Source organism: Zootoca vivipara, chromosome 13 (assembly GCF_963506605.1).
Source record: "Zootoca vivipara chromosome 13, rZooViv1.1, whole genome shotgun sequence".
Lineage (NCBI taxonomy): Eukaryota > Metazoa > Chordata > Lepidosauria > Squamata > Lacertidae > Zootoca > Zootoca vivipara.
In genome coordinates, this window is record NC_083288.1 from 38,073,746 (window position 1) to 38,099,133 (window position 25,388).

Consider the following 25,388-nt stretch of genomic DNA (forward strand, 5'->3'; position numbering starts at 1 on the left):
CGGAAGTGACACACCACACCATTTTTTTGGTGAATTTTGACACACCAAGCTCAAAAGGTTGTCCATCACTGCTCTAACCTAATAAACCACATGTGAACCTCCTCCAGTAACTACCTGAGAAATACTTCATGATTCAATTTGTGCCACTGGTAGAGCCACTTACAGTACAAAAAACAAATAGGCCTATCATTTGTATGTTATTTATTGCACCATCTGCTCTCATAGGGTCACCCCACAGTGAACCAAGATAGCAGTTAAACTCTTATTCACAGCTCAGCCGTCACAACAGCACATGGGCTAACTTCAGATCTGAAATATGGTGAGCGTTGCATGATCCAGGTGCTTGGAGAAAGCAGAGCAAATGGGCAGGCTACGTGGCTTCGCTGCAATATAGATCTGGCATTTGCTGGACCTGCTTAGATTTGCCCCCACTTGTCTCTGGGGTTAGGATAGCACAGGCCAGCTGCACAACATAGCATGGCACAGAGGCAGAGAAGGAAAGCACTGGTCATCAGGAGCCGCTGGCTGCAGAGGGCACGATCCGCCTGAGAGTGAAAGGAGTGCAACAATGAATGCTCCTCCCCTTATAATCCAACTTGCATCCTGAAGAAACCCAGAATCCCCAGGTCCAGATACTGTCACTGCCCACATTCATCTTACCTGATCCAGCATGCTGGACAGGGCAGGATTAGCCTGGTAATGTGGCTGGTAACAAATTCCTGTCTCTTCTTGATGCATGTCCCATTCCTCTATCACACATTTAGGTGGCTGTCTGGGGACAAGATGGGTGTATTGCATTAATGGGTTAAGAACTCCTTGAAACTAAATCTCTTGGCTCACCTGGTCTTGGGGAGAAGGGATGAAGGTGCAGTGATGCTAAGGCAGTTCTCATGGGAGACTGAGTTCGTGATGATAGTCAGGAAGTGGATTGATTCCTGGGCATCTGGACCTGTGGTCGGAGTTGATGGGAGGAAAGGTCAAGGGGAGATGGACACGGAACTAGAGTTCCAGAAATCTTTGGGAGGATGTTGCAATTGGTCACGAGTGAGAAATCACTCACCTTTCAGACCCAGTTTTTCCCCAGTGACTGTCAGACCTAGGCGTGTACCATTGGGAGGATCTGTGCCGTTGTGGAGGTCAAAGGTCAAGCCAACCATGACAGAGACTGCTGTAGGGGTCTCAGCAGTGGTTGTGGAGGGAGTTGGTGTCAAGGCACTTTCCTGCGTCTTATTTGGGATACAGAACATTAAGTGTGCCAGAGACTTTAGCAGAGAATTCCAGTCCTTAGAGATGAGGGAGGGAAAAGGAATGAGAATTGACTCTTAGTTGATTCTATTCTCTTAATTGCAATTTTTTACATTTCCTTCTGCCTTTAAAGTACCTTTCTAATTTCACCCAGTCTTGCCACTAAAAATTCCCTTTTGCTCTTAACAGCTAGAAAATTGAAAGATGGCAACTTTATTTAAAAAGTACCATAAAACCTCTCAGAACACCTGGATATTTGAATATTTCAGATATAGCTGCACCTACTAATTTAAAATTTTGCATTGTTGAAGATCCTTTTCTTTTGCTCCCCACTTCTTCTGATAGTAACCATTTGGGACTGTCTTTTCAAGGGCAGTTTCTTATAGCGTATTTGTAAAAGCCAACAACACCCAACCCTTCTGTAATTCCTGAATGTTTAGCTTGGGTCATTAAGGTAGGATAACAGCAGCCAACACAGGCAACACTATTTTTGAGAGCAAATCAATGCAGCTGTTCAAATTCAGGTAAATCTCTCAAGTCTATTAGAAAATGGAAATAAATAAAAACAATTGCCAAAAGATAAATCACACAAGTCTGCCTCTGCAATGAACACCCGACATACCCAAGTCAGCCAAGAATTGTTAGGGAAATTCTTTGCATTCCATCTGAGAAGATACCCAACCATCCTGAAAGTTCAGTTGCCGAGCCTAAACAGTTAGTAAGAGACCAAGGAGAAGGTAGAGCACCCACCACTGCCTCCTAAAGTCTCTCATGCGTCCTTTACAACCACAACCCAATTCCATCCCCAGCATTTTGGTCTGATTTTCTACTTAAGGTGATCATCTCTAGCTCACCTCTTTGACATCAGGATTCTGAACATCATGTGACTGGATGTAGGCAGCAAAACCAACAAAGGCAACAGCCAACGAAAGGAGGCAAAAGAAGAAGGTGACCAGAGGTGGGTGTCGCTCCAGGCAGACACGCAGGGAGCCCAGCAGGGAGCAGATGACCATGGTCAACCCTAAGAATGAGGGTAAGAAGGTGTCATCCCAGCACTAGAAGAACCTGAAACTTCTGCTGGAACAGCCAGAATCAAAGGGAAACGAAAAGGCTGGCAATGTGCTACCTATTACCCTTTGCACTTTGTGTGGTATAACCATAAGCTTTACTTTATTAAATAAATTTTAAAAAGTCAAATCGTGTCCCAGAAATGTGAATGGAAATAACACCAAAATATATTCATTCAATCTCATAATTGCTCAGTGATTATTTAAATATTTAGCGTGCATGCGGTCTGGTTGTCTAAAGGGACTAAACTTGCTGAAAAGAAAGTGGGAATTGGTGTGCCTAAGATTGCCCCTGCCTCAAGATCGCCATGTAAATGGAAAGATGATGTACTGCAACTTCGTATTCATTTTTTATGTGCTTTCCAAAAATACCTGAAGACATTTTGTTTCAACAAACATTTCCATTTGGATGAAAAGCTCTCCATCTTGTATTGCTTTTAAAAGTATGTTATTGTAATTCAGATTGAGACATGTGAAAGGCAATTCAAAAATTAATAAAATGAATATATTCAGACTGTGGGGTGTTTTTAGACAAGTAACCACTTGACGAAGTTAGCAGTCACTAGATTCTTGATCATCGCAACTGGCTGGATGACTCTGCTTGTATGAAAGAACGTCACATTCAAGGAGATACAGGTAAGGTTTTCCTACTTGACAGGTTTCCCTACTTCTCTATATTTCTGATGAAGGTGGCAAATTTCAACACAATTAAGTTGGAAAGAAAGAGCTGGAATTATAGGTGAAAGTTGGATATTTGCAACCCAGAGTTGCTTCATTTGCTCCACCCAACATGGGAATCTCATCATTGCCAAGTCTTCTCGCAGTGTGATGTTATTTGTTGGGGATGAGGAAGGGGGAAAACTTTATAAGGAGCTTATTTTTTAACAATCTCTGTCAAATCTTAAAGTATAATGTGCCACGTGATGTACTGTTGTTGATCACATTGTTTTTCCTTTGTTTAAAGTTTTTTTTTTAAAAAAAGTATATGGGGGTGCTGATCTTCGTGTGTGCCCTCAAAATTCACCAAAAGAGAGAACCCCTCACAAAATGAATAAGCAACATAAACTGTGGGAAACGGAAGACTACATTTGATTTCTTAAGTTTTGTTCCATTCCTTTGTTACATAAGGCTTCACTCCTTTTGAGTCTTCTGGTCTTGTGAGACAGTTTCTCCCCATATTTCTTAAGAATTGCATGTGAATGTGTAGTTTCATGGTAGACTTGTTTTGTGCTGTATATCCCACAAATGTTGGTGTGTTTACATCACACAAGCAACTTGCTAGCAGTTACTGCAGCGAACTGCTAGCAAGATCATTGTGCAGCACGTGATCTCCTGGTCCCTTCGCTGCTGGGAATGTCAGTTGCAAGGAATTGTATGTGAGGACAGGGCTGTTGTGCTCAGACCCTGCTTGTAGACTTCCAATAGGCATTTTGGCTGACCACTATGAGAACTGGATGGGCCATTGGCCTGATCTAGCAGACCCTTCAAACATTCCTAACAAACAGTTTAGCCCTTGGCTCTGCCCACGCGATCATCATGAGCTCTTTTTAAGTCCACTAATGGCTTCCTGCCACTGCAAGATGTGGTGATGGGCACAAGCATAGATGGAATAAACACACACTTTCATGGAGAATGAACGTGTTCTGCTATTAATCATGACAAATGGAACCTGCAACAAAAAGTTGTAGTATAGAGGCCCCTATTTGGAATTCCTGCCAGCCAGCCATGCCCTTTCCCTGCATATTCCATTTTCCCTCCTCCCGCTTGTCCATTCCTCCCTCAATTCAACAGAGAGTCAATATTCTATAGCCATTGAGTATGTTTAGTTCTTCCTGAATAACTCTTCCATGTGCACTCATCATGCACTTTTAGCTACACAAGGATCCACACTTGGGAGAATGAATTTGCTATTAGTGTAAGGGAAGGCTACATACAACCTCCAAACTTAAGAGGTAGCATGCCTGCTAATACTGTCACTAGGGAGTAATAACAGGTGACAGCTATTGCTTCTATGCCTGTTTATGAGCTTCCCAGAAGCATAGAGTTTACCACTGTGGGAAAGGGGATACTAAACTAGATGGACCTTTGGCCTGGTTCAGCAAAGCTGTTGTTATGATCTCCAACACTGAAAGTTCTGCTAATGCCATTTTGCCTGGTTATCCTCACAACCAACTTCTCCAACACCCTCCTAAGTGTCCCAACGTAACTGCTAAATACAGAACAATCGACTTACACACTTTCAAAAGTAGAGTGCTGGACAACTGAGGGACACTTGGTACTTTTTGATTTCCCACATCCCACTATGATCCACATAGCAGCCACCATGTCCTCAAAGAGCTAAGACAATCTGTATGTTGCATCCTTCCCCCCACCCCACTGTTTCATATCCATCCCCCATCATCTTTCTTCTAAATTGCAGATTAAATAAAGAGGCAATGGTTTGAGGAGAGTTTAAGGCTGCCTAGAAGCCCTGGTCTTAGATATGTATTCCTTGATTGAGTGTTTGTGGTGGTGCTGGGGGGGAGGGATAGTTGTGGTTTTTCTGGATTGCTTCCTACATTACACAACACACCACACAGGCAAGTCCTCTGTAAGAAACAACACAGTAAGCACATAAAGATTATCATATGTGGCAAGTGTGGGTAAATGCCAGGATCTGTCCAGGTCTTCTTAGGCCCCTATGCCTGGGCAGGACGTCTGGAACACCTTCAGCATACACCCGGGAATCATGGACTCATAACTGGGCTTTATGAGCACCAAATCAGCAGTGAACAGCAGAAGCATTTGTAGAGGTTTCAAAACATTCCTCATTTATTTCTATTAACTACTGCATATTTACAGATCTGGCTTTGTGAGTGTTACAGCCTCTCACTTAGCCATCTTGTCTACAGAAGATATTAAACTGCACACAGCACACAGCAGAGAGCAGAGTCAGGAATGAAAAACAACAAAGTAACAATTCCTAACTGTTCCCTCCCAACAGCAGATATCACCAGATTTTCAGAATGGGAGGGGTGAAAATGCTCACAACCTCCCCCTTTTCATTCTGACCATTATGAAAATCTAGCACAAAAGCAATTTCTTTACATATATACCAAGTTGTTCCTTATTAACAGCTTTAGTCAAAGCATCAGCAGGTATTTCTTTCCCTGGCATATATGAGACTTTTACAACTCCTTTCTGAATGCATTCTCTGGCACGGTGCAATTTGATTAGCAAATGTTTTGTTCTTTGCTTGCACCCTTCTGAATGGATTAGTTCTATGCAGGCTTTGTTGTCCTGATAAACTTGAACTGGACAACAAATTTTTACTCTCATATCCTCACATAGTTGCAACAACCACTCTACATTCATGAGGGAAAAATTTAAAGCGTTGAGTTCTGCTTCACATGAACTCATGCTTATTGTTGCCTGTTTCTTACAAGACCAATCAAATAGGCACTGATTGTACAAATAACACACACCTGAGGTGCTCTTGCCATCAGTTGTATCACTACCAAAACTGGCATCGGCATAGATCTCAAGACCTCCAGATTTTTGGCTAGTAAGCTTCAACCTGTAATGCATAGTGCCTTTTAAATACCTAACTATGCGTTTCAGTGCCTTCCAGTCTTGCACTGTAGGTTGATTTACATATCTGCTGAGCAAATTTACGCTAACAGCAATGTCTGGTCTTGTGCACCTTGCTATAAAACTAAGTTTACCCAAAACACTTCTGAACAATGTAGTGTCAGGAAAAACATTAGCATTAGTATCATGTTGGTACCCTGTGACCATGGGGGTGTCTACAGAATTGGCATCTGTCAGATTTAATTTTTCAATCACATCATTGATCTTACGTGATTGATGCAGCAAAACATCACCTTGCTTATTTCTCTCTACTTCCAGTGAGAGATAATTGCTGACTTCCCCTAGGTCTTTCATATCAAAATGCTTTTGCAGTTTTGCAAGAGTGGTTTTGTAAATATTTGCATCCTTCCAGAAAAACAAAATATCATCCACAAAACAAATGCAGTACAATTTGTGCTGGTTAGATTCTTTAACAAAAACACAAGAATCAGCCTTTCCTTGCTGGAAACCTAAGGAAAACAGCACTTCTGTCAGCTTAGTGTGCCAGCATCGAGCACTTTGTTTTAGACCATACAGGGATTTTTTTAATTTACACACCATTCCCTTTTTTATCTGCACTCCGTCTGGCGGTGACATGTAAATACTCTCATTGAGAATTCCGTACAAAAACGCAGTATTTACGTCGTGATGAGATATGGTCATGCCCTCTTCTGCAGCAATTTTCATCAACAGCCTAACTGTCTCAAATTTGACTGTCGGTGAATATGTCTCATGATAGTCCTGATCAGGAACTTGAGAAAAACCACGTGCAACTAATCTGGCTTTATATCTGACCACTTTACCAGTCTGATCAGTCTTGGTTTTGTAAATCCACCTGCTGTCTACAAGTTTCATGCCTGGTTCTACTGGAACCAATTCCCACGTGTCATTTTGCTTTAGGGAATTCAATTCAGCTTTCATGGCATTAAGCCAAGGTTCGGCATCTTTTTCAGGTAAATTTTGAACCTCTTTGTAGTTAGTTGGTTCAAAAACTGAGTTTGGATTGCTAGTGGCAGCCATATCTGAAATAGCAGCTTTAGCAAATTCTTTAGAAAATCGTTTAGGTGCTTGTCCCTTGGTAGTTCTCTCAGATCTACGCAATACTCTGGGATCCTCTGGGTCTGGTTCCTCCTCCTTGGGAGAATGGTGACCTGTATCTGGCAAAGATTCTACCTCTAGATCAGTGTCAGACCCATCTGATTTCTTAAAAGAGGTCTTTTCATTCTGATCATCTGTATCAGTGTCAGAATCTGTGCTACCATCAGCATCAATTACAGGTTTTGCCTCTTTGTTAATTGGTTTCACCACCTCATCATCTGAAATGGGATGACATTGAAAAATGCCAACTTTGTCCCATTTTGGATTACAATCCATGCTTCTGGTCAGCCTAATTGTGTTTGTGTCTGTCATCAGCACACGATAAGAACCTTTTTCATAACCTAGAAAAATGCCATGTTGACCAGATTTGCTCAGTTTGTCACCTTGCAGAGTGTGCACCCAAACTTCAGAACCGAAAATTTTTAAATGTTTTACAAACGGTTTCCTTTTGAACAGCATTTCGTATGGGGTGCAATCAATGGCTGATTGATACCTGCGGTTGTAAATATAGGTGAAACACGATAGAGCTTCAGCCCAGAAGGGGTTGGGTAGGCCTGAATCATGCAACAGAGTTTTAATTCCTTGTTGCAAGGTCTGGTTTACTCTTTCACATAAACCATTCTGCCATGGAGATCTGGGCGTGGCAGTCATGTGCTCTATGCTCTGTTCTGCAGTAAAGTTTTCAAACTGTTCTGAACAAAATTCTCCACCCCTGTCAGTGAAGAGACAACGTACATGCTCATCGTGAACATTCCTGAGCCATGCACAAAATTTTTGAAACTTAGAGAAGGCTTCAGACTTCTTTTGTAACATATAGACCCAAACATATCTAGAATAGGCATCTATCAGAACCAAAAAATAACATGAGTTTCCTCTAGAGAGCGCTAGAGGTCCAACCAAGTCTGCATGCACAATCTCATAAGGTTTCTTAACCTCCCTCCCAGATTTTGTACCTTTGGGAGCTTGCTTAATTTTGTTCTCTGCACATGAGACACATTTCATATGATAAGGACACTTTTGAACTTTCATGCCCTCAACCATATTTTGCATTTTACCTACTGCCTGGAAATGCAAATGACCAAACAAACGATGATAATCATGAATACAATGGTTATGCAATTTCTCATTCTTATCTACTGATATATTACAGCACGCCTTTTCAGTTTCTTTAGTTGCTCCAGCAGCTGTACCTGTAACAAAAGGCAATACATATAAACCATCAACACACTTAGCATAAAGAATGAGTTTGTTGTCTCGAAGAATTTCACACCGAGAGTTTGCAAACACCACTTTAAATCCTTGAGCGTCTAGCTGAGAAACACTCAAGAGATTATCCTGCAAATGAGGAGCATACATAACATTTTTAACTGTTGCATTAAGGCTCTGCAAAGAAACCGTTCCCTGAGCCAAACTTTTAATAGTCGTTCCATCCGCTTGATGAATTGCTCCTCCCTGTTTCTCAAGATGAAGAAAGAGATTTTTATCATTGGCCACGTGCCTTGTGGCTCCTGAGTCGACAACAAAAACAGAACGTGTGAGTTGATTAGAACTGCGTGAAATCAAAGCCTTTGATGCAGCTGGCCCTTGGGGTTTTCGGCCTCCTCCCCCTTTGCCTTTGAAGTTGCCCTTCTTCTTTGAAGAGTTTTTACACTGATTTTTAAAATGGCCGACCTCTCCGCAAGAAAAACAGCGGCGCATTTTAAGAGCTTTTGCAACACTTTCACTTTCCCCTGTTGAAGGCTTGTAGGCATTTCCAACAGCCTTGTCCCTGCTTTCTCTAGCAGTCTGTCTGCGATCCCACTCATTCAAGAGCACGCTAGACACATAATCTTCTGTTAGACGGTCATTGGGCAAAGACGACAATTGAGCAGCTACAGCATCATAAGATTCATCCAAACTGTTTATGATAAGCATTGCAAAAACAGCTTCTGAAATATTTAAGTCTCGCTGGACAAGATCCTGTCTGAGACGTTTTAATTGGGCTAGATGGCTGGGCAAATCACCATCTTTCTGCAATTCCAGCCTACACAGCTTTTTAAAGAAAAGCACACTGGATCCTGCATTTTGTCTTAGATGCATATCTCGAAGTTTATTCCAAACAGCCCGTGCAGTCTGCTGGTTCTCCAAGTTGACCAACAACTGGTCCTGGACACTCAGAATAATTGTCCCCCTGGCTCTCATGTCTGCCTCATGCCACGCTGGCCATCCATCATCATCCTCATTAGGGGGGTCATCTTCTATAATATGGTAAAGCTTTTCCCTTTGTAAAAGTGCTTTCATTTTGACCTGCCATGTAGGATAGGTCTCTGGTGTAAGGAGAGGAAAAGATAGAGACATCTGGCCAGAATGTGCAGAAGCCATGCCTGTGTTTAGTTAACAGCAAGACACTTCCCTTCATGCACCCCAAATACTCTTGACTCTCTCAGCAACTTCTCTCCCCACTCAGCACAATTAACAGGCAAACTGGAAAAGCGTCTCTGCTGTCTTCCTGGCAGCCAGCAACATACCTTTTCTGTAAATCAAACAGCAGCTTGAAAAACAGCTTCAGCTCACAGCTCAACTCCGATGTGCAGCATCAGATGGAAATGGATCAGAAACATCCAATTATCCAACCATCAATAGCCATCTGCAACCATCAGCCTGCTACCAGCAACCATCCGCCTGCTACCATATGTGGGTAAATGCCAGGATCTGTCCAGGTCTTCTTAGGCCCCTATGCCTGGGCAGGACGTCTGGAACACCTTCAGCATACACCCGGGAATCATGGACTCATAACTGGGCTTTATGAGCACCAAATCAGCAGTGAACAGCAGAAGCATTTGTAGAGGTTTCAAAACATTCCTCATTTATTTCTATTAACTACTGCATATTTACAGATCTGGCTTTGTGAGTGTTACAGCCTCTCACTTAGCCATCTTGTCTACAGAAGATATTAAACTGCACACAGCAGAGAGCAGAGAGCAGAGTCAGGAATGAAAAACAACAAAGTAACAATTCCTAACTGTTCCCTCCCAACAGCAGATATCACCAGATTTTCAGAATGGGAGGGGTGAAAATGCTCACAGCAAGTACACTCTTGGTGGTCTTCAAAGCCTGTTTATGCAGCAACAATTCTACACATTTGATTGTTGCCCACCATTTTCTAATGTGGGTTGTACATTTCCAGCACTTGTAACAGGGGAAGTGGCCTTCAGTGGTGAGGGAGAGGATTGTCTCCAGTGGTAGCTGTACTCAGAACAGACCCAATGAACTGAATGGACAATCTTAGGTTCAATAAGTTCAGGTCTCCTTTAGAGTAGAACTTAGCTGGATACAACCCAGAGACTCTCTTGAGCAACCTCTGTGCTCTAGTGCTAAGCTTAGGTGAGTTCTGCTACAAATTCAATCCTGGCGACACTAAGAAAGACTGCTGCCTACAGAAGCAAAGGAAATGCAACAAATCCGCTTTTTACTTTGAAGTGGAGGAACATGCTACAGTTTTTGTTTAAAGACATTTTGTTAAAATGATCCCACTAACTGTTCAATGTTGTAGTTGTGGCAAATGGTACGTAATAGTCAAAAGCTGCTTTCCGCACATTCTGTGTGTCTGCACAATATTGCATTGTGAAAGAAAGGATCTGCAGAACATGTTTGCAACCAAAGTACACTGGTTACTGCTTTGCACTATCGCTTCAGAAGTCTCCCCTTGAAGACCATCCCTAGCAATTAGCAAGCAGGGCATTAAGCACAATGACCATCATCATGAATGCATTTATTCTGTGTTTGGCTTCCCTCTCAATTGAAAAAATATACTTTCCTAGAAAAATCTTATACAGTATATGGAAGGACAAGTGTTTTTGTTGTTTCCTCAGTGATTTACAGTATTTATTTTTAAGAGCAGGAGCGAACCATGAGTACGGGTGCTTCCTCTCTCTTCTCATGTGCCCCAATAGGAGAGGAAGATTCCCAGTTTCTTAAATCAGCTTCACTTGACATCTGAACTGAGATACAGTGGTTTCAATGTTACTGACATTTCTGGTTTGCAAGCCAAGATAAAACCATATCTGCCCAGATATGGAAAGTGGGAGTTATCAGATGCATTCAGTCAGTCATATCTTATTAGTAATATCTTATTAGACTTATTAGGCTGAAAAAATGCACAAGCCCCTTCACTTTCCCCTGAAAGCTGCAATTAAACCAGTTAAGCCTAACCATAGGTTTTGGCCAAACCTAAGGTTATAATACATCCAGAATTTCCCAGACATACCGGAATACTGCAGTCAGAAGCCGGACATATGGCAATCCATGTCAGCAGTGTTGATTTCCCTTAAAAATAGCCAATTTTGCCAAAAAAAGCTCAACAACTTTAGTGTTTTCACTTTTTGAAAAATGGCAACCCTACCAAAGCAGGAAATTATGATTAGAAGATTCCTGGTTTTAGTGAGTACAAAAGTCTTGTTCGTATCTTAGCTTAATAAGACTGTCTAAACTGTTTCATTATGTGGATCCATGGTTACTGGTTCATATAAATCTCATGTCAGCCTTGAAATCCATGTGTCTCATCTTAAAAATTCCTGGGTGTCCAGGTATATAAATCCCCTTTAAGAAAAACTGTTCACTCTTCTATTTTACACCATCATTGGTTCAAGTCCCACCCTATGCTTTTACCATAGCAATTACCATCTATTAGAAAATATAGCAGCAGACCACTCAAAATCATAGCCTTTTTATTTGACATGTAGAAAGCTACCATATAGTAGGCTTCAGCAATACAGGGTCTGCATACTACAACCAGGTCATACACACCCGTGAAATTACATGGACAAATGAGCCTGTTTTGTCCCCCCCCCCCATTTTTACACAGGGTTCTTTTCAAAATAGGAGCAATAAGCAGCCCTGATCTGGCAAGCTCTCTTGGTCAGTCCAGCCTCCGACAAGGGCACCCTTGGCCTGGCTGAAGCATTCTGGCTTTCAGCCACTGTGGGGCTTTCCAACGGCTCCAGCAACTCATCCCCTTTGATCTCGCAGATATTGTGCAGGATACAGCAAGTGGCTATGACCACAGGAATAAGCTTCTCCCTCACATCCAGCCTCATCTGCAGGCACCTCCAGCGAGCTCTCAGGACCCCGAAAGCTCTCTCCACGCATGCTCGGCACTTGGCAAGCCTCTCGTTGAATTTTTCCTGGGCCCCGGTTTTTGGCGCTGGGTACGGCTTCATGAGCCAGGGGCGAAGCGGATAGGCAGGATCCCCAATTATGATAGGGGTCATCAAAACGCCTTCCAGCACCGTTGGAGTCTGTGGCCCAAAAGTGCCTTCATCCATGCTGTTGAAGAACGGAGAGTTGTGCAAGATGCGGGAGTCGTGGGACCTCTCCGGAAAGCCGACATAGATATCGGTGAACCGGGATTTGCTATCCACCAGGGCCTGCAGCACCATAGAATAGAAACCCTTGCAATTAATGTAGGAGTCAGCAGAGAACGGGGGGCAGAGGATGGAGATGTGGATTGCATCGATTGCGCCGAGGCAATTGGGGAAACCCATCTCCTTGAAGCCCTCAATGATCTCCTGCGGGTCTCCCAGCTTAATGATTTGGGCCAGCAGCCTGCTGTTTATTTCCTCGCACACCTCTTCAAATATCGAGCAGGCTGACGAAATCCCCACCCCGAAGAGCTCCGAGACGGTCTTGTAGCTGTCGTGGTGCGCCAGCTTCCAGATAGTCATGGCGACTCTCTTCTCCACGGGGATGTGAGACCGCATGCCCGTGTCCCGGCGCTGCAGGGCGGGGCGCAGCTCCTCGGCGATGTACATCAGCGTGGACCGCGACATCCTGAACAAGGAAATCCAGCACTTGTCGTCCTGCTCGGAGCTGATCATCCGCTCCCACCATTCGCTGCACCTGGGAAGCATCCAGTGGGAGCGCTCAGACAAGGCCATCAGCTCGTGCTCGTAGTGCAGCGCGGGAGAAGACGAGTACACCATGGTGACCACGGAGACGATGGCGTTCCGGTGAAGCCGCAGCAGGGCTCTCTTGCGGCGGACGCTGGCCGAGAGGATGCGCCTCAGCACCGCGGCTGACCTGCGGAAGCGCCTCCTCTGCAGAATCCTCGCTATGGCGAATATCACCGTGCGCCTGTTGAGCATCCATTGCTGCACTAGCAACTGGGAGGTTTGGACGCAGGCAGCAACCAGAGCCACGCACTCCTGCTCCATTTATCCAGCCACTCTTGAATGAAGCTTGCAGAAGGCTCAGGAGGAAGTGGCGTGAAGGTGCTACGAGGAAAAACCTTCCCCTTGCTACACCCTTAGCCAAGGCAGGGATGATGTCGCCGGGCAGGAACGAGACATCACCAGTCCTTGTGCTTCAGCCGGAAAGGTGCTGTTGAGCTGGAGGGCAATATATTGTAACTGAATCATATTTGCATTTCAACCGTGAAGGCCTTTTTTTAAACAGCAAAACAGACTGAGCATAAGAAAATTATTCCACCACACTTGGGAAAGGTCCAATCTCTGCCCATTCTACATTTCAAAATTCTTAAAGGTTTCAGAGTTGCCTATGGCTCGGTTCTGTCTTCCCCATCCCAGCTTCCCTCCAGCACCTATAAACAGTCTTCCAGCTGACCACCCCTCAATCACACTGCTATATTACTCCCATAGTGTTCGTCTTACATCAACCCACACCCACCTCCAGTAACTGCCTGCTCTCTGAAGCTAGGACTTTATCTCAAAACTGGTCAACCACCTGATATCTGATTTGTAACGTAATTGGCTTCAGAGGTTCAGCATCCCTGCTTGTTTCAGGTGTGATCAGCCCAACAGGAGTTACTCAGCAGTGATGGGAAAGCGCTCTATGCATGCTCAGAGGCAATTAGGTTGAGTCTTGAAAATCAGGTTCTGAGGTAAATCCTGTGAGATTTAAAATCGTGCCACTTTTCCAGAGCTCCACCTCTGCTCAAGTTAGTGAGACAGCTATACTTTATTTCCCCCCAAAATTCCATTTGAACCATGACTACAGCAAAATGAACAGTTTTAAATCCTCTTTTCTGTGAAACGAGCAGAATGCTAATGTGTTCTCAATGGTTAAAGCTCAGGGAATCAGAGCAGTTCTGTTGGCCTACTGACCCAAATAATTCAGTTCGGTTGCTCTTCCACCATCCCTAGCAAAACACCCAGAAGTCATTTAATGCCCAGCTTTGACTTGCTACAAAAACAAGGAAGAACATTGGGAACTGATCTACATGTTCTCTGCTACAATAACTCCCCCACTCCCCCTTCCACACAGAATATTGATTTTTCTCATGCAACACAGTTTTCTGTGTGTCCTCAGTACATTAGGGCTGCAACCCTGCGCATCCTTGTTTGGAAGCAAATCACACTGAACTCAGTGGTACTTACTTTTAAATAATAACATGGTTAGGGCCCTTCATTTAATCTGATCATCATCTCATACTCAGTTGCCAAAGACAATGAAGAGAAGAGAGAACAGTGACTGGGCATAGGGAAGAGGCGAAGGGTGGCCAAGATAGTGGCATGGAAAAACAGATAGTCTGGAGACAGAAAGTGGTTTGGTTTAAACTCTAACGAAGGATCTACTGGGAAGTTCCTTATCCATCCCATCTGTCCCTATTTTCCAGGCGTGGCCCTGCCTTTGGGGATTTGTTACCAAAATCATGTTAGCAATCACATACTAGAGCTCTCATTCTCCAGCATTCATCTCTCTCTCACACACACGCTAGAAGTTGAATCTATCTATAAGTGTGCTTCACTTCAAGTGCACCTACGTGTGCAGGCACCCCCAAACTCGGCCCTCCAGATGTTTTGGGACTACAATTCCCACCATCCCTGACCACTGGTCCTGTTAGCTAGGGAAGATGGGAGTTGTAGTCCCAAAACGGCTGGAGGGCCGAGTTTCGGGGTGCCTCCACGTGTGATTGCACAGACACTAATGTGCAATGGGAGCACACAGCCTGCTCAGATTACAACTGTAGAGGCGTCTTTTGTCCTACTAATAACAATACCTCATATTCCTAGACTGCTTTCAAGTGCTCACAGTAGTTCACATGCACCATCCAGTTGCAAGCCTGTAAGTCGGTATTATCCCCCAATACAGCAACAGGGCTGAGGTTGAGGGAGAATTGCTTCCCCAAAGCACCTTGTGAGCTCAGGGCAGAGGTAAGATCCAAACCAGTCCTGACTTCTGACTCATAGCTCAGTCTCTCAGGCACTACGCTACACCAGCTTTCTCTTAATAAATTACTGAGGGAACAACTGTAATTTTAAAAGCAACAACTATGGGTGGAATTCCGGCTAGCGCTAAGAAGATTGTTCTGTCTGCTGCTTGCTTGATGGAACAATTTCCCCTCTCCTCCCTGTGCACTGTTCTGGGGGTTCTCATGACCCTTCAGAGCAGATTTGGGAGAGGCGTAAGGTGGGTGAAGCCCCATTAGGCTAGTAGGAGTCTTTGTGCTGGCTTCTGCTAGTGAAATCCTGCCATATCTTTACGAATACTGCCTGCTCAGCTACTGAGTCTGTGGAGGGAAGGCCAAAAGGCAGCATGCCATGTGCAAACCAGAGCCCCCTCGCCAGATGAGAACTAGTCAGCAAGGCTTACTGTTATTTCATGGTTCAGTGGTAGCATTCAAAATAGGTTCCCGGCAGGTTAAGCTCCCAGCTCAAAATAAGCTTTTGGGTTAGAGAGAAAGATGAGTAAGCACATGTGAAGATGGTTAGTACAGCAGTGTGTTATTTGTTTAATACACAATATCCCACCTTTCCTCCAAGGAGCTCAAAGAGGCATACATAGTTGTCACTGCACTTTATCTTTACAACAACCCTGTGGGTGAGGTTACGCTGAAAGATAGTGACTGACCACCATGTGAGCTTCCTAGTTGAATGGGGATTTGGATCTTGGTCTCCCCGGTCCTAGTCAGGCACATCAGCCGCAGCACCACAGGAAATTAGGTTAGGAGATCCAGGTACAAACTTTCTCAATTGCAAAAGTCCATCAAGCATGGTGAGAAACAATGATCTGGCTGACTGAATTCCATAGTGACAAGAAGAAGAGCACTGAAAACCAGGATTGCTTGCTAAGAAGTGCTTCAGGAATAATTAATGATAATGGGGAAATGCAGTATTTCACATGGATGGTAGACATATCCCTTCTTTTTCAGCTGTGCACTGAGAAAAAAAATTGCATTCACTTGTAAATAGTCTAATCTCCAGAAATATGCGAGTGTATTAATCTCTCTCAACATATGCACACAAGGTTGCAATTCTATGCATACTTACTAAGAAATAAGCTCCACTGTGGGACTCACTTCTGGGCATATATATATGCAAAGGATTGTGGTGTGTATAGGATAGAAAATTGTGATTTTCCCTGACTGAGAGGTGCCATCGTTCAGAGGCAAAGTCAATATTTTGCATTCAGAAAATGCAAGTTCAACCTCTGGCCATGCAGCTAAAAGCGTTCAGCTTGAGAAAGACCCTGGAGAGCAGCTGCCAGTCCAGAGTAAACAATACGAGATGGACCAATGGGCTGACTCGGTGTGAGGCAGTAAATGAGGGCAAAAAACCCCCGTTTTACCCCCCCCCCCAAGGGCTACATTCTTCGAAACCCAAATCCTTGAGTATTTTGTTCCAAAAACCAACCTAATAGCTGAACAAAAAGATTTAGGTGGGAGTAACCAGATGGAGAACAGACCCAGGGGGGAGAAATGCAAGAATGGTACACAGTTAAGAAAGGTGCAACCTTATCTTACCTCCGTCCTGTTCTCTACTTCCCTCCAGGTTGGCGCTCAGGCGACTTCCCCTTTTACTCGAGGATTCTGTCCCTTTAAGAGGCAGCTGTGCACACCCATTTCCTAACTCCTGCAAAAGAATCCTATAGGTATTACTCTCGCGCGCAGGCGCAGGCGAGACTCCTCCGCGTCACTCTCAATCCTCGGGCGAATGGGCGCTTTGGTGTGACGTGCAGGCGCGCGCGCGCTCCGCGCTGCCCTCCCGCCATAGAAACAGTGCCGCTCCCTATACTGGTAGTACTGTAAATCACGTCATCGACTTAGGCCTCGGAAGGGAGGAAGCCGCGCGCCTTCCCGTATAACGGCTGCTCGTGACCATAGAGGAGAGTCTTCCGAAGAGCATAGAGCTACCACAACTACTGGATGCTTTGAGAGCCATTTTGGTCGAGGGCAAAGAGTACTTATTTATAGATAATTAATATATTGTATCGTCAAAAACAGTTTTAGCTACATTTAGGTCAACTTATGAAATATTCACCTTTTAAAGGAGGCAAACCAACAAAGAGCGCATTTTCTCCTCCCCCTCCCCCAGTGCAGGTCAGGAACAGTAAGTTATATGGCTCATTTTTTGTTACGAGTCTACTTGTGTTTTTTAAGCCCAGAAAAGAGTAACTGCAAACCAACCCAGGCTCAGATTATATTAAAGGAGGCTCAGATTCAAATAAGCAAGCAATTCAGACCATGCAATGTTTACTTGGACCTATCCCATTGATTTTAATACTATTTCGGTGGGGGCGGGGGCGGAGATCGGGCTCATAGCTTTCTGTATATTTCTACGAAGTAGCTGGGCTAAGAAAATGTTTTGCCCCTATGAAGGCGATCAACATTGCACTCTTACCCAACAGGACACAGATGGCTCCTTCCTTTGGCTTTCGTGATAAATTGTGGTGGGGATTTATTTCACACACTTCCTCATTACCACTGCAACTAAGCATCTTTACTGAGAAGCCCCATTGTGCTCTGTAGGCTTTAAAAAGGTAAAGAACCCCTGACAGTTCAGTTCAGTCACGAACGACTCTGGAGTTGCAGTGCTCATCTCGCTTTACAGGCTGTATGCTTTACTCACTGTATGCTTTAATCTTCAGTAGATGTGCTTATGACATACCCCTTACCCAAAGACGCAGTCTCAGGAATCTGCTGCTGTTGTGGTAACTGATTGGCCGCATCAGTTCATTAGTTTTTAAGATGGCAATCTTGTTTTTAAAAGGGGGGGGGGCGGCTTTTTTACAGTGACAACCAGCTTAGAAGCTCAGCAAATGAGAATAAAAATAAGAGTATCAAACCATTAATTACCATTTAGGTAAACCAGCACTGTACCTCTAAAAGATGTCTAGAAGTAAAGTTATGCTTAGCATAATCTCATCACTATGCTGGCACTGAGCAAGTATTTTATTTCTATTAAATCAAGTTGATCAAGTCACATAATTTCAGTAGAAATCACCGCTGCCTTCTTTAAGACATCTTCTGAAAACTGTTTAAACACGCCTTCACATTTTTTTTCTTTGTGACCAACCAGTATTTATTGATGTTTTTAATTATGCCTTTAGTGGTTTTATCTTGTATGTTGCATACCACCTTGTCAATACTTACAAGAATGCAGCTTATAAATTCTTCAGTGGATAAACAAATAAAACTCTATTAGCCATTTATTAATAGTTCTTTGTGGTAAACCTCCCAAAGCTTTGTGCTTTCAAAAATTCATTCATGTTTTCCATCGCTACCCCTTAAAAATAATTTCCCTCCCAAACCATTTTCAGTGCCTTGAGCCACATCACTACCTACCCCATGCTGGTAACACACCTGTGTAGCGATGAATAATGAGACACTGACAAGGCGAGAGAAGTGAATTTAAATAAATTCTTTTTTTGCCTTTATTTTCAGGGGAATCCAGAGAAATTAAAAACCATGTGAAGAAATTAAAAACCAGAGCATTAAATCAGAGAGAAAGAGAGAGAGCAAGAGAGAAAAAGAGAGGTGAGGCGTTAGCCCCACCGAGACAATTTGAGCTATAACAGCAAAGGGAGGGAGGTAGGCAGGTGGCAGAGCTTCCCCTTTCAAGATGCTTGGGCTTCTCCAGTCTTCAAGGGGGGTGGGGTGGGCATCTTGCCTCTCCCCATGTGCCCCCCCTCATGTCTTAGCGGTGCTTCCCCTGGGAATTATTGAAGTTAACCCTTCCCATCGAAGGTGTCTGTGTAGACCGTCACTCTGCTAGGATCTAGATGGAAAAAGAAAAAGTGATGGCAACAGGAACAATGCCTTGAAGGGAGATGTGCCATAAATAATGTGTATACATATACATACATACATACATACATACATACATACATACATACATACATACATACACCTCTGCCCGAAGCCTCAATGGTTGGCCACAGAACAGGCCCTTCATTAATCTGCTCCCACATATGCAGCTCTTTTGTGGTTTGGTTGAATTGTTTAAGGCAGCCCCCCACATCCAACATCCGATAGTTGTTTATTTCACCAGCTCTACTTCTCTTTCCCATCTCCCATCACACAACTTCATAAGGCCCAGTTTATTCACCTCCCCGTACTGCACAGAACCAATCACCCCAGTTTTTCAGATAGCATCAACCTGCTCCTGCCTGCTACTACATGAATAGAAAACCTGCCTGGCTCATGGGTCAAGGCTGGCAGTGGCACTTGTCTTCAGTGTCACTGTCTCGAGTTCTCCAGGCAATGATGTGGGGTCAGAAGCATTTTCAAAGTGTAATTTGAAACTTGTGTTAGATCAGGCATCCCTGACCACTGGTCCTCTTAGCTAGGGATCATGGGAGTTGTAGGCCAAAACATCTGGAGGGCCGCAGTTTGGGGATGCCTGAGTTAGGGCTTCAAAGCTATGGAGCACATGCACTCGACACAACATTAAAAAGCAAACCACGAAAAGACACAGTATTAAAATCAGTGCCCCTCAGCTTCTGAAAGCAATCCTTACAAAAGGCTGGTTTTTTCCCCAAAATACGAGTGGTCAGATTAAATTTGTGTGTGGGGGGGTGTTTGTTTTTTTTGCATGTGTGATACAGTAGAGGGAGATGCAACTGAATATATGGCAAGGGTTTGAAAGTATGAATTACACACCCACAATTCTTAGCCACATCCCCTCCACTTCACATTGTTGTACATTACTGCAAATCTTAATACCCCCTTTAACATGAAGCTGTTGAGCCCCAAAGGTCATATTTATGAAGCCACTGATTTAGGCCCAGACACCTCCATTTGCTTACCTTGACTGTGTAGCTCCCATATATGTCTCCACTCTGTATTAGAAGGGGGGGAAAGGGAAAAGGGAAATTAGAAGAAGCCAAGCACTGTTTGTAAATAAGCCCCAGTGCCCCAAGACCCTCCAACACAGCTGAAGCTGCTCACTTCTCAAGACAATGCCCTGAAAGTTCAGCCACACTGAGAAAAGTTGGTGTCTCAGTGCACTGAAGGTCACATGCCCATCCAAACTTTTGCCCAAGCTACATAAAACTGGATGTGGGAATCTGTGCTATCTGAAGCAATGCTTAAATTATGAGGGAGCTAAATGGTATCTTTAACTACCTCTTTAGCCCAACCAGGGCCTCTCTTAGCCTTCTAAAAACAATAGCTAACAAAGTAATCAGAAAAGGTGGGGATAGGCTGTTTGATCATCATCTACCCAAAGAAATTGTTGCCCTAGTCTGTGGAGGAAATGTAAACTGTAGTAGAATTCAACCTCAGAGGAGTGAAAAGATTGTTCTTTATACTATCCAATACCTCTCCACTTTCATGAACTGCAAACGTTCTTTGTGCTGTGTGACTGCCCATCCACTCACCATCTCCACAAACATCCCTAGCTTTCCAAATGAAGCATTTCCTTGTGTCCTCCATCCCTTCTCCCATCAGATGTCAAAGAGATAAATAACTACCTGACATTTAGAAGACATCTGAAGGCAGCCCTGTTCAGGGAAGTTTTTAATGTGTGACATTTTAATATATTTTAAATTTCTGTAGGAAGCCGCCCAAATTTCTGTTGGGAGGGGTATAAATATATTATTATTATTATTATTATTATTATTATTATTATTATTATTATTATCATTATCATCATCTCTTGACTATGTTCAACTACCCATGGGACAGCTCCCAAGCCTCAACACACATGCATTGGTTCTCCTCCCTTTCCCTCACGCCCAGTGACGCAGTGGGATCCTTCCAGCACCTTACCATCCAGGTGGTAATTTTTTGCAGCCTGCCAGTCGCTAACTTCCATTTTCTCCCAGGATGCTCCAGCATCTGCATCTCGTTCATCCACGTCTGGTGCCGTCCCGCCACCCCCTCCATGCCCAGCCCCCGGCTCATTGATAAAGGAGAGGCCCCACTCATTCTGAAAGATGGCTCCCAGGTGCTGTCGCCGACTGCTGTCAGATGGCGGGGGGCTACTTGGGGGTGGCGCCAAGACACAGTTGGGGAGGCTATTGGTGGTGCGGACGGCTGAGGCAGGAACATGGCAGGCTTTCCCCGGTTGATCCAGGTTCTCTTTCAGCTTGCTGGCATAAGAGATCTTGGGGATGATCCGGGCACTGCTGCTATCAACCGGGAAAGCGGGAAGTGGCCGGAAGAGCGACCATGTTTCCTTCCCAGAATCCTCGGTGGCTGTGTTGGCGGCATTAGATGTGGCGGCAGGCTTCTCACTGGCTTTGATGGTACTGCCTCGTTCGGATTCGGGAGATGACGACGGGGAGGGTGGGTCGGAATAGCCGCGGCGCCGGTGCTGCCACCGCCCGTTGGAGATGCTCTCAGGAGCACAGTGATGGCCGTTTGTGCTAGGTCCCCATTCCTTGCGGTCTGAGGGGCTGCCTCGGTAGGTCTTGCGGTATGCTGTAGCATGGAAGGGGCGGGCATGGTAAAAGCGATGAGGGTAGCGGTGGGGATGGTGGGCAACAGGAGGGTCCCGCTCAGACAACTGGAGATTGCGGATGTTGAGGCTGTTGGAAGGGCTCAGGGGAACACTGGGTTCGTCAGCTATCTCAGAGGGAGCAGTATACCCATTGGACTCCCATGCACCTGAAGAGAAAGAAGAGAAAGGGTGAAGACCATGTCTGACTCACGTCCCTTTGTCACCCTCTCACACCAAGAATGCAAGCACCTCAGACCAGCAACCCCATTTTTTATTTGGGAGGGTGGGAAGCTTATGTTACCAAAGATTGCTTGAAACAAAATAAAAAAATTCCTTCAGTAGCACCTTAAAGACCAACTAAGTTTTTATTTTGGTATGAGCTTTTGTGTGCATGCACACTTAAGGAATTTTTTTATTTTGTTTCGACTCAGACCAACACGGCTACCTACCTGTAACTAGAAAGATTGCTTGGTTAGTGTTTGGAGATTTGGTAAGAAAGTTGGGGGATTAAAAGGTGCTTAAATAGGACACCTAAATATTTGAACATATTTCTGGCTTTCGTTTATCTGGAATGCAGACACATTCACCTCTCTCAGTTTGGGGTCAACAGGTCACAGATGAGGCAGAAGATGCCCATGGGGTTAAAATATCCTTGAGGTTTATCTGGGGTGCGCAGGTGGCTAAAATCTTCACATCAATTAAGTGATTTCAAAACCTCTCTCCATGCTGCTAACTCAGTCAATTCCAAAACAGTGATCTTCAGTCAATAAAAGAGGGGGGGAATTCCTCTTCTGTCTTCTGATATTTATTAATTATAAACTCTAAGACAATTACAAGGAACCTTTTGCCCCCCCAGAAGCTGCTGAACCACATTTTGCATCTTGATGGCCATACTGACAGGGGCTGATGGAAGCTGTAGTTCAGCAACATTAGGAAATCATATGAAAATACCACTTCTGAGGTTGGTGTAGCCCACTCCCCGCTTTTCTGGTTATTTAGCATTCAAAACATTCTGTCTTCAGGTTTCCAAGCTTCTTTACATTGTGATGAGCAAAGGGGGGGAACAGAACCAGAGGTGTTAATGCTGAAGAACTCAAACCTATGAGATCCCTTCTCTTAAACCCTAACCAATTTCAGGTTCCTCAAACCCTTTCCCAATAATTCTAGAATCCCTTCCCTTAAGCCACTGAGCTACCCAGAGAATTAAAGAGTCATTGTTTTCCCATCTGTAGGGCTTCATTCCTCTCCTAAATATACCCCAGGAGTGTGAAAGGGATATGAAGAACATGCTACTTTTTCCAAATGGGTATCTAGTAAAGCAGCACGGTGGCAGATAATCACTTCTTCTCCACAACTTTTTAACAGGGAAGAGAAAACGGGGAGTATAGAGGATGGGCATTCAGGGCTCTAGGTTCTCAGGATGAATGTGCCTCACCCAGCACTGAGGTGCAACCACCTCTGGAACAGAAAAACATGCAGAAAAAGCATGATAGAAAGGAAAAGGGCAAAGCCCAACCTCAGTTCAGTACAACACACCTTCTCTGGAGACCTGGCTTGGCCTGTAGCCCAGCTCTGCTCCACCCCCTGCGTGACAGAAAGAATGTTTTATTTTCAACATTTAGATGCATTAAGGATAGCTAGAACTTAGATGCATGTTACAAAAGGCAGTTAATCAAACCAGAGCCACTGAATTAACCAAATAGGACCCGCCCTAGTAAGGAAAAGGAAACTGAAACTCTGGAAAGGGAGTGTGATTCAGTAAATTGAGATTTACCAGGTAAGGGGCAGGTTTGCATGATTCTGTGGAGATACAGCAGCTTATGGTTTACGGTAGGATTTTCCAGCATGGGTTGTCCGATTCTTTTTGGGGGGGAGCAGGAAACTTAGCTTGGGGGGTGGGGGTTCACAGCTCCACATATGAGGTAGACACTATAGGGCTGAGGTAAAGGAAATTGAAATAAGGATGCGCTCTAGTGGTGAAAAAAGCTTGCTTGTCCCAAGAGTTCAGTTTAGTTTTGGACTAAATGAACAACAGATGCATACAAGGAGTTTGGGGTGTGTGAATGGATTGATAAGGGCAAGGATCAGCTGAGTTCATTGGGAACTAAAGGAAACATTTCAAAATGCTAAGCACCAACACCAAAATTCTGGGTGATCAAGAAGCTGGGTTTTTAGTAGCCAGTCTTGAGTAGGTGATGGTGAAGGGTTGGGGAACTTGTGGCTCTCTAGATGTGGCTGGGCTACAACTTCCATCATCCCTGACCAATGGTCATGCTGACTTAGTGCTTTTGGGAGTTGCAGTCTAACATCTTCTGGAGGACCAGAGGTGACTTTGTAGAAGTGACTTAGAAGATAAAATACTGGCTGCAGTTTAAGTTACCTGTCCGGATGCGGTTGCTGAGGTTGTGGCATTTTTCCTTCTTTCCACCGAGGAGACGCAGCTCCTCCTCTGGGTTGCGATTTTCATCCATTCCCAGCTCCTCCTTCTGCATGGCCTCTTGACTGTGTGTGATGCAGATCCCAACAGCAATAGAGCTTCGAGGATGTGGAAGGTATTCCTAAACCCCAGAGTCCTGACTACAGTCTTGCTCTCAGCCTCCTTTTCAAGCACAACACCACAGCGTGCCCAGTGACTCTACTCTTCCTCTATTTCGCTGCACTGCAAATTAGTAGCCTGTTCCTGAAAGCTATTCACTCTCTCGCAGCGGCAAAAGTCACCTCAATGGCAGAGAAAGCTGCCAGGTACCCTGCAGAGCCCCCCAACTTCTGAAATGCTACAGCAGCTTAAAGGACCAAAGGAAGCTTCTTCTGTTTGCACCTACACCTACGCTGTATACAAACACCTGTATAAAACTTCGGGAGGAAGTTGCCCCCTCGTTTTCCGTTTTAGCTGTCTGTATGCCCTACGGTACCCCACCCACCCCAGTTAGCGCTTCTCGGCTGAAAAACCAACCAACCCAAGGATCCAGCCCCAAACGCGGCACCTCCCTACAACCGTAACAGCAGCTTTCTTCCTTACGCGCCGCAAAAAAAGCTTCTTGCCACCCCGCACCGCCCTTGCTTACACCCCCGCACTCGAGGCGACTCCCACCCACCCCGCAACCTTTGCTAACAGCTTTGCTGCCCGGTAGTATTTGCTTAAAAAAAAACACCCCACCAACCCAGATCTACCGCCCCCGCTTTTGGGGGTCTCAAACTTCCTCCGCAGCCTTTTCCAACCTTTTCGGCCTCCCTTTCCCGGTTCCGTCAATTGGGGCCCTTGTTTCGTCAGAGCTCAGATAACTCTAGGCCCAGCCTGACGCTCTCAAAATCACAGCCAGGAACCCTCCGCCTGAAGGGTAATCCTTTTTTCTTTTTTTAAATTAAAAAAAGAAAGAACCTCCCCAGGAAGGCCCTGACTCAAGGAGCCCCGTCGCTTCCGCCCCAAGCCCCAGCTGCCCGCTTTGCCTCTGGCCGGCTGCCCCCCAACTACAAGGCGGCCCCCCTGCGCTCCAGCCTCGCTCTGCTCCCTTCACCTTCCTCAGGCCCAGGCGATTCAGCCAAGCCCGCCCGGCACATTCACCCAGCCAGCCCCCGCCACGTGACCGGTTTCCCCCTTTGGCCTCCTCTGGTCACCTGATCCTCAAAGCGCCGTAGCTTCCGGGGAGGTAACCGTGCCGCGTGACCCGCCCTGTGTCATGTGACCACTTCGTCTATCACGTGACCAGAA

At 44.8% G+C, this 25,388-nt stretch overlaps 2 protein-coding genes across 5 annotated transcripts; both read right to left on the minus strand.

Annotated features, from left to right (window-relative positions):
* On the minus strand, window positions 1-17,024 carry TMEM219 (transmembrane protein 219). Of its 3 annotated transcripts, XM_035134293.2 has the most exons (6): window positions 16,759-16,980; window positions 2,100-2,266; window positions 1,061-1,283; window positions 841-949; window positions 661-772; window positions 1-545 (listed from the first exon to the last, which is right to left on the minus strand). In XM_035134293.2, exons 2-6 carry the CDS (start codon window positions 2,256-2,258, stop codon window positions 417-419), a joined length of 732 nt encoding a protein of 243 aa, XP_034990184.1. In that variant the 5' UTR covers window positions 2,259-2,266; window positions 16,759-16,980; the 3' UTR covers window positions 1-416. The 3 variants fall into 3 exon arrangements, with proteins under 3 accessions (XP_034990184.1, XP_060137652.1, XP_060137653.1); XM_060281669.1 differs by lacking the exons at window positions 1-545; window positions 661-772; window positions 841-949; window positions 1,061-1,283; window positions 2,100-2,266 and adding an exon at window positions 6,371-13,384 and having other exon boundaries at window positions 16,759-17,024; XM_060281670.1 differs by lacking the exons at window positions 1-545; window positions 661-772; window positions 841-949; window positions 1,061-1,283; window positions 2,100-2,266 and adding an exon at window positions 6,371-16,174 and having other exon boundaries at window positions 16,759-17,024.
* A 1,616-nt stretch (window positions 17,025-18,640) lies between these two features.
* Window positions 18,641-25,269, minus strand: LOC118077858 (uncharacterized). Of its 2 annotated transcripts, XM_060281672.1 has the most exons (5): window positions 24,060-25,269; window positions 23,216-23,263; window positions 21,007-21,846; window positions 20,043-20,075; window positions 18,641-19,012 (listed from the first exon to the last, which is right to left on the minus strand). In XM_060281672.1, the coding sequence occupies exons 1-5, from the start codon at window positions 24,169-24,171 to the stop codon at window positions 18,963-18,965; spliced, it is 1,083 nt and encodes a 360-aa protein (XP_060137655.1). In that variant the 5' UTR covers window positions 24,172-25,269; the 3' UTR covers window positions 18,641-18,962. The 2 variants fall into 2 exon arrangements, with proteins under 2 accessions (XP_060137655.1, XP_060137656.1); XM_060281673.1 differs by lacking the exon at window positions 23,216-23,263.
* Between the last annotated feature and the right edge of the window lie 119 nt (window positions 25,270-25,388).